Source organism: Perna viridis, chromosome 7 (assembly GCF_037379345.1).
Source record: "Perna viridis isolate PV_CMFRI_1.1 ecotype Kerala chromosome 7, ASM3737934v1, whole genome shotgun sequence".
NCBI classification, from domain to species: domain Eukaryota; kingdom Metazoa; phylum Mollusca; class Bivalvia; order Mytilida; family Mytilidae; genus Perna; species Perna viridis.
Window position 1 is genome coordinate 8,795,393 of NC_142451.1, and position 12,016 is coordinate 8,807,408.

At 31.4% G+C, this 12,016-nt stretch overlaps 1 protein-coding gene across 11 annotated transcripts in view; it reads left to right on the plus strand.

The window, feature by feature from the left end:
• Nucleotides 1-1,610: 1,610 nt before the first annotated feature.
• LOC148611205 (coiled-coil domain-containing protein 180-like) overlaps nucleotides 1,611-12,016 on the plus strand; it is a 42,647-nt gene continuing 32,241 nt past the window's right edge. For all 11 annotated transcript variants that reach the window (XM_088591490.1, XM_088591494.1, XM_088591492.1 and 8 more), the window contains exons 1-12: nucleotides 1,611-1,774; nucleotides 2,975-3,174; nucleotides 3,432-3,520; nucleotides 4,758-4,815; nucleotides 5,089-5,140; nucleotides 5,499-5,603; nucleotides 7,221-7,355; nucleotides 8,015-8,110; nucleotides 9,760-9,923; nucleotides 10,429-10,548; nucleotides 11,169-11,248; nucleotides 11,798-11,886. In XM_088591490.1, the coding sequence (XP_088447616.1) occupies nucleotides 1,706-1,774; nucleotides 2,975-3,174; nucleotides 3,432-3,520; nucleotides 4,758-4,815; nucleotides 5,089-5,140; nucleotides 5,499-5,603; nucleotides 7,221-7,355; nucleotides 8,015-8,110; nucleotides 9,760-9,923; nucleotides 10,429-10,548; nucleotides 11,169-11,248; nucleotides 11,798-11,886 (1,257 nt within the window). In that variant the 5' untranslated portion in view covers nucleotides 1,611-1,705. The remainder of the gene's footprint in view (nucleotides 1,775-2,974; nucleotides 3,175-3,431; nucleotides 3,521-4,757; nucleotides 4,816-5,088; nucleotides 5,141-5,498; nucleotides 5,604-7,220; nucleotides 7,356-8,014; nucleotides 8,111-9,759; nucleotides 9,924-10,428; nucleotides 10,549-11,168; nucleotides 11,249-11,797; nucleotides 11,887-12,016) is intronic.

Below are 12,016 nucleotides of genomic sequence, written 5' to 3' on the forward strand. Positions count from 1 at the left end.
AAAATGTTGACTTGTATTCATCACCATTCATGCTTGAAGATGAACGCAACAATTATAGATATATTCATCATAGACCAAATGTTAGTAGACAGTTAGAGTGTAACTTTCAGTGTTTATCGTTATAGATGACTTTTCGGTGACTTATTGATTGAACTTCGCTTGATGGTTTTGCTTCATTTACAAAATATAAGTTACCTTTTTCCTATATTCAATCTTTTTTTTTCAATTTGAAAGTTTTTGGGGTAGACAAAACATACATACTTTTCCAACTGTAAAATGTAGACTTACTTAACATTTTGTTACGATCTTAATTTCAAGAAATTTCTCTGATCGTGTACATGTATAATATATTGTCACATCTATACCATCCTCTGTTTCTTTACCGACGTCCCTGGTCACTGAATCTGTACAATATTAAAAGCTGGTCCAAGATGGTGAAACCCAAGGGCCATCCTTCAACCTGATGCTTGTGAAGTTTGGTTGAATATCAGAAGAAAATACCTGCAAATAACTTGAGTGGGTTCCGTTCCAGGCTTTTGTTTCCTCATTTTTGTCCAAATTTTGCACGAAATAAACCAAGTTTCTAACAAAAGGGTAGTTCCATCCCCTGAACACCACTTCCATGGATGATGTTTGTGGGATGTAGCTGAATGTAGAATGTTTGCAACTGACTCTTTCTCTCACAGGTGTGTGCGTGCGTGCGTTTATAGTATTTTTATGTATGTATGTATGTATGTATGTATGTATGTATGTATGTAATTTATTGATGCGTCATCTGCAGCCCTTTTAATTTGAATGAAACATAATTATTTATTATATGATTAGATATTTTAGAACTTCTTCTTCTTCTCATCAGGCCTAGACTACACATAATTAGCATTGACCTTTGAGATATTTTTAACGGTTTGAGCCCTTGGCGTTTATTTCGGTTATTAGGACCATTAGCAATAAAGACTCATGTGCAATCAATGGTACAATAGTACAGTCACGCAGTGGTTAGAAGAAGAAGAAGAAGAAGAAGAAGAAGAAGAAGAAGAAGATGAAGAAGAAGGTTTATTTTCCGATTAAAGGACCAATGAAGGACATAGTCACAAAACAAAACGATTCTGATTAAGTTACATAGGGAGCAATACATGTAATTTTACAAAATAACCTAATATAATATATGATATGATTTAATGGTACAAAACTGTATTATAGTGGTTTTTAATTTTTAGGCCACATGGTATATTAGCAATTACCACAACGGTATAATAATACAGAACAGTCCACAAGGGCTTGTTCCCGGTCATTAATTGGGGCTTACTATCAAACGGGAACACCACTACCAAACAGCAACGGGCATTAATTATTTTGTGAAAGGTGACTCAATTGCAAAGAGTACCAAGGGATGGTGCATAGGACGACAACAGTTTGGTCCGACTTGTCAACTAGCATTGTTGTGGAACGCACTTGAATTCAACAAATCTGATTCGAATATTTTACACTTATTATACATACTTTATATTTTAATTAACATTTTTATGTACATTGATTCATGTTAAGTTCTTAATGAAGGGGAAAATTTCAACAATTACTATGTATTCGCTCCATTCAACAATACGTTTACATGTTGCTGTGGCAATAACCAAAATGGCGCCCGAAATTATTTTCCCATATAAACAGTTATTTTAAAACAATAATAACCAACTTACATTTATTCAAGATGTCAGACGCGACATCTGTGAGGGTAGTCCCTAGTGGAAAAATTTACCGCCAGATGTTCGATGCCCAGGTAGGTCTCTTGCATCAAACAAGATGTTCCTTCTGTTCTGGACTTAAGTCTAGAATTTGAAAAGTTGTTATTGTAATATTGATAGCATTGCACTGATTTACAGATCCAATGATATGACCCACTCATTCTATATTTTTGGGCCCTAACCATTCTTACAGAGGGTGGATTTAGCATAGAATTTTCTGTCAAGTTTTCAAGACTCAAATGGCTGAGATTTGGCAAAAGACCAAAGATCAAATGCAAAAACAATAGATCATGCCCAAAATTAGGGGTAACACGAATCACCGGAATGCCCCGTAATCACCGAAATGCCCCTACAAATCACCGGAATGCCCATTGAAATCACCGAAATGCCCCTTCAAATGACTTTACATGATGAATTTCATAAAGATTAATGCTTAAAATTTTCATAAATGCATAATTCCTACCATAATTAAATATTTTAAAGTGTTGTTTCTCGAAGCGTCAATTAGTTCAAAGAGCGATAACTCGCATTGGAGATAAAGACTATGTTGCGCAATCTCTAGTAATTACCAGTAATCAGGTGGAAACTCAATATGATTTATACTTCATAGACTTTAATTGATAACTAAATGCTGAAATTAGTTCATAATATTTTTTTATTGGTACACAGTCAATAATATGTCAGCAAAGCAGATAGCAAATTCTTACAAAACACAGAATATATGAAGCTACTAAGAAAACGGGTAAGTCTCACACAGACTGTGTGAGAATTGACAATATTGCTGCAAGGATGCATTTAAGTGTTCTTTCGGCAACATTGCAGAAAAGAACATTGTTTCAATGGATTTTTGTCCACTAATTCCAAGTTGTCTTCTACACTTGCAGCATGACACTTGGTTAGAAATGAAGGATTTCATCCTAATGTCAATAGTGTATAATGGTTGATAATGTTGGTCATTAATGTGTCTTTGTGTCATTATTTGACTTTTTTAATTTATTTTGAAGAAGTTTCATCATTTGTTTACTCACAGTTTCCATGAATTTAATTACTTTTGTTGTCATGGTCTTTCAGAGCTTACTTGAAGGTGTGTTTACACTTATTTAAGGCTTTTTTTGGTGATCTTTGTAAGTATTTATGGTGTATTTATTGCATTTCACCATTTCTGTTCCTTTTTCTATTACTATGGAGGTAGGCCATCCTGCCGTAATTATATGACCGTATATTCTTTTTTACAGCTACAACTGACACAGAGTTTGACAAAACTGAAGCGAGAAGATACCCAAAGTAGTAAGCCGTTGACAAGACAGAGTACAGGCATTCCCTTGGTAAAGCTTACTCGTGATGAAGTCAGTCATGGGTTACTAACTGAACGACAGAGGACATGGGCCGATGGATTTCCAAATGAGCCTTACATTGAAAATCCAGTTCTTCACAAGTACGTTCAACTTTAATATAATAACAGTGTTGATGGTGATGTTTGGGATAAACTTATTCTAGTTTACTGTCCTCTTTTTAAGACTTTAATGCTTGCCTTAGTGGTTTCCTTATCCAACTGTTTACATGTATTTATGATGTAACCATTGTGATTGCTACTATTAAGTTTGGTAAAAGTTTGTAAATTAATGTCATTTAATCAATAATGCCTTTTATTATACTAGTATGTATCTAATTGTGTCAATGACTTTATTACAGGCAATATTCAGAATTTGTGCAGGCATCACAAAGAGAAAGTGAACAGACTACTCTTGGCAAGGAGGTTCAAGGTCTACCAGATGTTGTTGGTTTGTATTTTTTATACCATATTTTGGTGTGTGTAATACACATTTATGTATTGTGTGCAGTGCAGTTTTGAAGGTCAAAAGGTGTGAAGAAAATTTTTTTCAGACATAGACTGAAGTTAAATTTTGTAAGACAATAGATCCATACTTTGCACTTGATCAGTCTATTTATTTACTTTGATGTTGTATTTCTTACAAATATGTGAGGGAAAGTAGCTTACAAAGACTCTAAAACATATTGTAAAGATCAGTAGCAACATGAATAGGATAATTTTAATTTGGAAGCACAATTAAATTGACACAGTATGTATGAAATGGCTTATAAAACAAAATCAAAAGTCGGGATAATCAGACATTTCCGGTTTTGGTTGTAATCAAATTTCCCAATTTTTCATTTTAAAACATACTTCTAAGGAAGAAAGTTGTAAGAAACAATCGAAATAAGTTTCAAAATAATCATTTTCAGCTGCAACAGCATTTAATAAGGAGGGTTAAAAAAGGACTTTGTTGCTTTTTGGTTTTTAGTTGCTTCATTTTAATCTCTAACCGTGTTTTATAAGAAAGAAATATTGTACAATCTTAGTCTGAAACATATTATTAGGACATTTGAGCATGATTTGATGAAAATGTCATTTAAAATTCAATGCTTGAAGATGTATTTGATGAACTTCGATCCTTTCAGTAACATTTCACTTCAGGTTTGTGTGTCTACATTACGCAATGTCTTTTCTCGTACAAAAATCTTTTATTTTGTGACTATTTCTTATATATTGATGCATTATATGCACCCCTATGTTCAAGAAATGATTTCTATGTAAAATATGTGCATTATACACACCAAAATAATTAATCCTTTTATGTCATTCTGCTGTACTAATTTTCTATTTCTGTTTTGTAAACAAAGAAGAAAATAAAGCTACTGGAGATTTAAGCTGGGAACAGAATTAAGTATTAGGAAAAAGTTTTAATAGTTCATGGGTCAGCATGACTAATAAAGAAGCAATTTGAAAAGGATTTTATAGTACACCAGTACTTACATGTAGTTACTCACCAATAAGATTTTTCGGTTTTCTGTTAGTTCTGCATTATTTCATCTTATGACAGCACAGTTGCTTCATTTGACTGGCTCAAAATATGAATCAGCATAGGGTTTAAAACCTTGAAATATATTTTTTTTTAAATGTACACTGGTGTATAATTTCAAAGACCTATTTGTGTATTTGTATAATGATTTTTTCAGTACCAGCAAAGGTTGGATCAAATATCATTGATAGGATAGCGGCTAACAGAAAAGAGAGGTAAGTTTAATTCACAATGACACTGTGCTGTGTAAGGTGACTAAGTTTCAAGTTAAAACATTTTGAGTATATGATTAAAGTTCAGATTAACTTGAATGAATGAAATGAAGGAAAAGTCTAGAATCTCATCAAATTCTAATCAAATACATATTAATTGGAAAACGGTTAAAATATAAAAGGGTTAAACTATAAAATATTTCAAGATGTTTGACCTTTCTAGCAATCCTGACCTATTAGTCTAAAAACTAATACAGTACAATTTATATTTTTCAGACATGAATCTGATGTTGAGGATATGCACCAAGAACTAAGTGTTATCAGTGCTGTAAGTCTATGTTCAAATCACAGAATTATATTTCTAAAAAATGTTAACATTAATGAAACCTAGGATTGTGTATGCCTTAACTTCACTAAATATTATGACTTGACAATGCAATTTCTTATACTTTTTTTGCATGTGTGACCTAAGGCATTTATTGACTAATACAAGTGAGCAGAGGTCATGTTTGATTTTAATGTCCATAAAAGATCATACAATGTTTGAACATCTGAAAGTATCTAAACTGACAAATGAGTCATGAATATTTGTAGAATTGTTATGTAATTGCTACTGGAATGCTATTTGGCATTGTTTTCATTGTGATGTACTGACTTTCATTACGCACTAATTTAATAAATTGTAGGATGTTGAGCCTAGAATAGAAATACATTGTGAAAAGTTGATGACAAAGTTAAAGGAAAATGACACAGAAATAGAAGCAATTTTAGATAGAATCAAGACGGATGAGGTACTAAATATTAATACCTTACATTTCTTAGAACTCAGAATTTTACTACTCTGTGTAAATTGCAATGGACATAATTATGTACATATTGATTCATAGCATTCTCTCACTGTTAAGTTACATTTTGGTAATATTTCATAAACTTTAATATTTGTTTAGTTTTTACTCAGAACATTTTATTGTCTTAAGTCATAACACTGTGCTATAGGGTATGTAAGTCTCGTTCTAGTTTCATTTTCTTTACCAGAATTTAGGACGTAGAACATGTTGAAAACCGAAGACCGATCTGCATTTTATTGTTTACTTCCAGGTACTCGAAACGCTGTGTATCAATGCAAAATCTTCTATTTTATGTTTTCTCTTAATACCTTTATCATGTAGAAATAGATATTTGTTATTTTTTATCAGTATTTTTTACACAAAAAGATGTTTTGCCCTCAACACTGAACTCAACACTTTCTAAATGACAAGTCTTCATGCTTTTGAGTGGTAGACTTAGAACCCAACATCGTGAAATCACATCGTGGGTCACATGACAAGACTTACATACCCTATTGTGATCATTGTGTTATTTTACAGTACTTTTTTATTAATATTATTCAAAACCAAAAAATGAATGATAATAAAAAAAGATCTTTAATAAAGAATCAAAATCTAATCCTTCTGAGGAAACACACTGTTTTCTTCTTTCTATCTGTCAAACACTGTTTTCTTCTTTCTATCTGTCAAACACACTGTTTTCTTCTTTTTATCTGTCCAAACATGCTGTTTTCTTCTTTCTATCTGTCAAACACACTGTTTTCTTCTTTCTATCTGTCAAACACACTGTTTCCTTCTTTTTATCTGTCCAAACACGCTGTTTTCTTCTTTCTATCTGTCAAACACACTGTTTCCTTCTTTCTATCTGTCAAACACTGTTTTCTTCTTTCTATCTGTCAAACACTCTGTTTTCTTCTTTCTATCTGTCAAACACACTGTTTTCTTCTTTCTATCTGTCCAAACATGCTGTTTTCTTCTTTCTATCTGTCAAACACACTGTTTTCTTCTTTCTATCTGTCGAACACACTGTTTCCTTCTTTTTATCTGTCCAAACACGCTGTTTTCTTCTTTCTATCTGTCAAACACACTGTTTTCTTCTTTCTATCTGTCCAAACACTGTTTTCTTCTTTCTATCTGTCAAACACAATGTTTTCTTCTTTCTATCTGTCAAACACACTGTTTTCTTCTTTCTATTGGTCAAACACAATGTTTTCTTCTTTCTATCTGTCAAACACACTGCTTTCTTCTTTCTATCTGTCAAACACACTGTTTTCTTCTTTTTATCTGTCCAAACGCACTGTTTTCTTCTTTCTATCTGTCAAACACACTCTTTTCTTCTTTTTATCTGTCCAAACATGCTGTTTTTTTCTTTATATCTGTTAAACAAACTGTTTTCTTCTTTCTATCTGTCAAACACAATGTTTTCAATAACCTAATATATATTGGATGCAAGAGAAATTATGTATAATGTAAAGTTGTGGAAAAAACATTGAATCTAACAAATTGTTGAATTATAGGGTAAAAGGGGAACATTTTTGATGTTTAAGACAAACTTTAATTGTATACACTTCTATTTTACAGGACCTTCTGACCTATACATTGAATGGACTACAAGATATATGGCAAGAAGTTCAAGGTCACACACAACAGCGACAAGAGTGGATAAAGCTACTGGATCAACAGCTCTGTGATCTTGAAGATGAGAGAATGGATTCTGTTAGTATTAGGGCTTTTCTCGTAACTAATTAACAAAATAATATTATCTGGAAAAAAGAACAATTGCTTTGGGATAAAAATTTGATGTTTTCCATGACAGTCAAGGAACAGTTCTTAGTTCTGAAGATTCAATATTTTATGATGACTAAGTGACTTTTTTTTCATCAACAACTATTCTTACAACTGTTTTTCTTCTAAAATATTTCAATGGGATGTGTTAATATTTGTTGATCTCTTTGTTTACTCATTGAAAGTTAATTTAAAAATTAATTTGTACCTTGAGACAGGTTGATATATTTAGTAGTCTTTATGGAAAGAACCTTTTGTCCGTTGCCCAATACTCTGTAGAAGATAATAAACAAGGGTCAAGCATATCCTTTTAGCAAATCTGTATTTTGTTGTATTTAGTATATTGTACAAAATAATAGGTATTTTCTGGTTCTTTAGGTATTCTTCAAACTACTAATTACATATAGTAATATATAATTTAAAGTTTATGGTAGGGTTGTGATTGAACTTACAATATTAGAATTTTGAATACTCTGTTAGTTGATATTAATACTTACATGTATTTAGCCCTCTTTATGCTTTAGTGCAAATAAATCTATGGGTTTCTAATACAATCAGTTGAATATCATAATTTATTCTTTGTATTACAGATCAGAAATGTATTCTCCAGCTATGCCAAGAGGTTAGAGAAGATATCCCACATGATGCCCCCAGACCTGCAGAGATTTATGGACCAAGAAGCACAGGTAATATGGAAGAATTGTGTATTATTGTGATTTGGTTAGTGATTATTATTATTTTGAGGATATAGAGAAAACTACCACTTATGTAATGCTCAACTTTCACTGATTTCTCAATTATTACAACTGATTTGCATCATTTCTGAATTTACATCATTTGAAAAGCCAAAACAAGCAGAAGAAACAGTTACTGTATTTTTTGGACTATAAGTTGATACTTTTTTTGCAGCCTCGACTTATCATCCACTTCGACTTATATAAGGATTTTTCAAGAAAAAATGTTCATCTACAATGTCATTGGATTTGTTTATTTCCTTTTTTATTGCTTTCATTCAAAATTTTGGGTAAACTGCAATCAACAAAAACCGTCAGTCACACAAACTGTCAAATCGGCGATCGAACTTGAAGATTATTGATCATTGCTACTATCCTGTATGAATGAATATGATGATGTTAATAAAAATTTAAAACAGTTGAAAGATATAAGCAAACTCTAGAAGATACATTAACAATACTCTTTTACTGTTAAAACAGTATCGAGTGTTCCAGAGTTATCGGTCCTTTAATATGCAAATTTATACCCATTTATGGTATGTCGTAACACATTGGCACATGGCTCAAATTATAATCAGTTAAAGTGTTATCTATATGGCTAATTGCAACTAAATTTAAAGGTAAGAATTTTCTTAATTTTATTTCGAAATACTAATTTCACACCTGGGTGCAGACGCTTGACATGTTTATGATTTCTTACACCTGATGATCCAAGGCTTCAGAGCAATTGACACGTAATTCTATAAAAATAATTGAACTCGCAGACAAAGTACACTTTAACAAAAAAACTATATTTAGTTCAGAAATACTATACAAAGTAATGTAGCTGGAATAATATGCTGTGAAAAAAACGAACCGTTCAACTCGGATCACTGCTGACATCTGGCAAATTTGACTTATCTGTGTTTTTTTCGTCGATTTTTGTCAAAATTAGGCAATTTAACTTACACTCCACATCAACTTATAGTCCGAAAAGTATGGAACTTGAGTAAGCATGTAGCAGAATTCTTCAGATGTTACAAAAATCAGAAATAGTTATTAGTATTATAGTCCCACTGATGAGAGGTACTGTACTTCATTCACCATAGTCCTTTCACCAATAAATTATACTCCCACTGATAAGACATACTGTACATCATTCACCTAGTCCTTTCACCAATAAATCATACTCCCACTGATAAAAGGTACTGTACTTCATTCACCTTAGTCCTTTCACCAATAAATTATACTCCCACTGATAAGAGGTACTGTACATCATTCACCTTAGTCCTTTCACCAATAAAACATTTTGTAACTTTTTTCTCACTAATTTGGGCAAATATCAATAGCAAAAGAATTGCTGACAACTTTCAGAATTTTTGAAATTACATTGTAAGTTTGAATTTCACATTTTTTTATAATAATGTGAATGAAAATGATTTACTGTGAAAGAACATTTGTTCATCATGGAAATTGATACCATTGACCTACACAGTAGATGTAACTTATAAAGCATACTGCAGCATGTCCTTAAAAGCTAGAAAGAATGGTTCAAGATTGTGAAAAGGATTTTTTACGATCTTTTCTACAGTAATATTGTATGCTTCAAATGTATTTTATAGGTTATAAACCAGACTATGTTAAGTAACAGACGAGCATATTCAGACCTGTATGTTAGACTTATGTCATCTGACATAGAAAGAGAAAAAGCACAACATACCATGTGGAAGAGACGAGTCGAGGACTGGAAACAACTTAAAACCAACCTTGCAATTCAGAAATTTATGTAGGTTTAGGGAAATTCTATTTTTTATCATTTTATTTAAACAGTAAGATGGAAAAGAAATTCAATATTGATAGGGAATAAAAAATTAAAATATGTAGATGTTTAAAGAAAAGCTGTTAGAACATTTCCTTAAAGAACTTGTTTGGAAATTATTATAAAAATATTGAGTATAAAAAATTTATTTAGAATGAAAGGAATGAACTTTAACTGAGTTTTCAGGAAACTTATTTTCTAGATTATTTGGTGTACAATTAATTTTGAAATTATTTTATTATGGTGAAAAAAATGAGGTGGCTTTATGTAAAAACTTGCCCAGTCCCATCATTTGAGCCAGTATTCCTAAAAATGCATGACTTCTTATACCCAATGGCCCCTCAAATATGTTTTTAAAAAAAATTCAGGAGGATTTAAACTAAAATGAAAGACTGCTTTATTTCTGTAATCTTTGCAAAAAAATCAACTAAGCAATATATGAGAAATTATGAAATGTATCTGAACTTTACAGTGAATACATGCAAGGAGACAATATAATAGACCCACCAAGTATACAACAGATTATGACTGAGTTAGCTTCAGAGCAAAATAAAATGAATAATAAAAGGAAAGAACTTGTGAATCAACTAAGGTAAGATTAAAATGTAGGTCTTGGAAAGTTGGGGTCTCATCCACTGTAATTAAATAAGTCAACATGGCAATTTGCTTAACAAATTTGGAAATTTATTTTTTAAGAGCTAAGGTATAGTAGTGATTTATTTTCCTGTAAGAGCTAAGGTCTGGTAGTGATTTATTTACCTGTAAGAGCTAAGGTCTGGTAGTGATTTATTTACCTGTAAGAGCTAAGGTCTGGTAGTGATTTATTTACCTGTAAGAGGTAAGGTCTGGTAGTGATTTATTTACCTGTAAGAGGTAAGGTCTGGTAGTGATTTATTTACCTGTAAGAGCTAAGGTCTGGTAGTGATTTATTTACCTGTAAGAGCTAAGGTCTGGTAGTGATTTATTTACCTGTAAGAGCTAAGGTCTGGTAGTGATTTATTTACCTGTAAGAGCTAAGGTCTGGTAGTGATTTATTTACCTGTAAGAGCTAAGGTCTGGTAGTGATTTATTTACCTGTAAGAGCTAAGGTCTGGTAGTGATTTATTGTCCTTCATTATGATTATGATTGAAAAGTTTGGTATTTAGTATTTAAAGAAAATTGTAAAATGTTTTTGTTTTCTTTTACCTTAAATGATTTTACTTTATTTTCAGGGAATTAAAACCTCCAGCATCCACAAAATCTTCAGTTTATCAATGGAATAAAAACATTCAAAATGTTTCAAAAGAAATAGGTAAGTAACTATTGAATAATAATTAATGCTAAATTTTGTTCTTGTTATCTCCCCTTGACCACATAAAATTTTGTGATTTTTCAACATTAATAGCAGATAAAATTGCAGGTGGAGATGAGATGATTTTTTTTTTAAAGTTAAATGTCTTTTCTGGATACACTGGTAAATTGTCTTCATATAGATATCACATGAAAATCATGTGAGGAAAATTTGCCATTGTAAAAATTTTTTGTTTTGTTTTTTAATGTAAAAAGTAATGTCAGTGCTGGAAAGTAAGTAAGAAATTTTGTCATCAATTACCAGTCGTTATACCAAATAACATGTACAAGTAGCAACTTCTGATTATTGTTGATATTCTAATTGTAGTCTTTTTTGTAATATTTTAAAAATCAACTGGCAGCTTTCATCATTTAAATCATTTTCTGCTTAAAATGTCTGAAGATATGATTGTGCCGAAATTAATTTTTAAAACTAACAAGGAAGTGTTTTAGCTAGAAAAATATTGCTTATGCTGTAAATGAAAATAAAATTGTTTACTTATTTAAACAGATAGCACAAACCAAATATTCCTGACCAAGTTACATGAAGGTTATGAGAAAGTTTGCCAAGATTGCTTAGAACAAGTAGATTCAATAAAGGTAGGTACAACAGGCATCTTGTTTGATTGTAAATCATAGCTTAGCATCATGGCTTATAGCTATGATTAATTATATTAAAATTTCTTTTATTTTGGGCATCATCCTTTTGCACCAATTGGATAAAAAATGT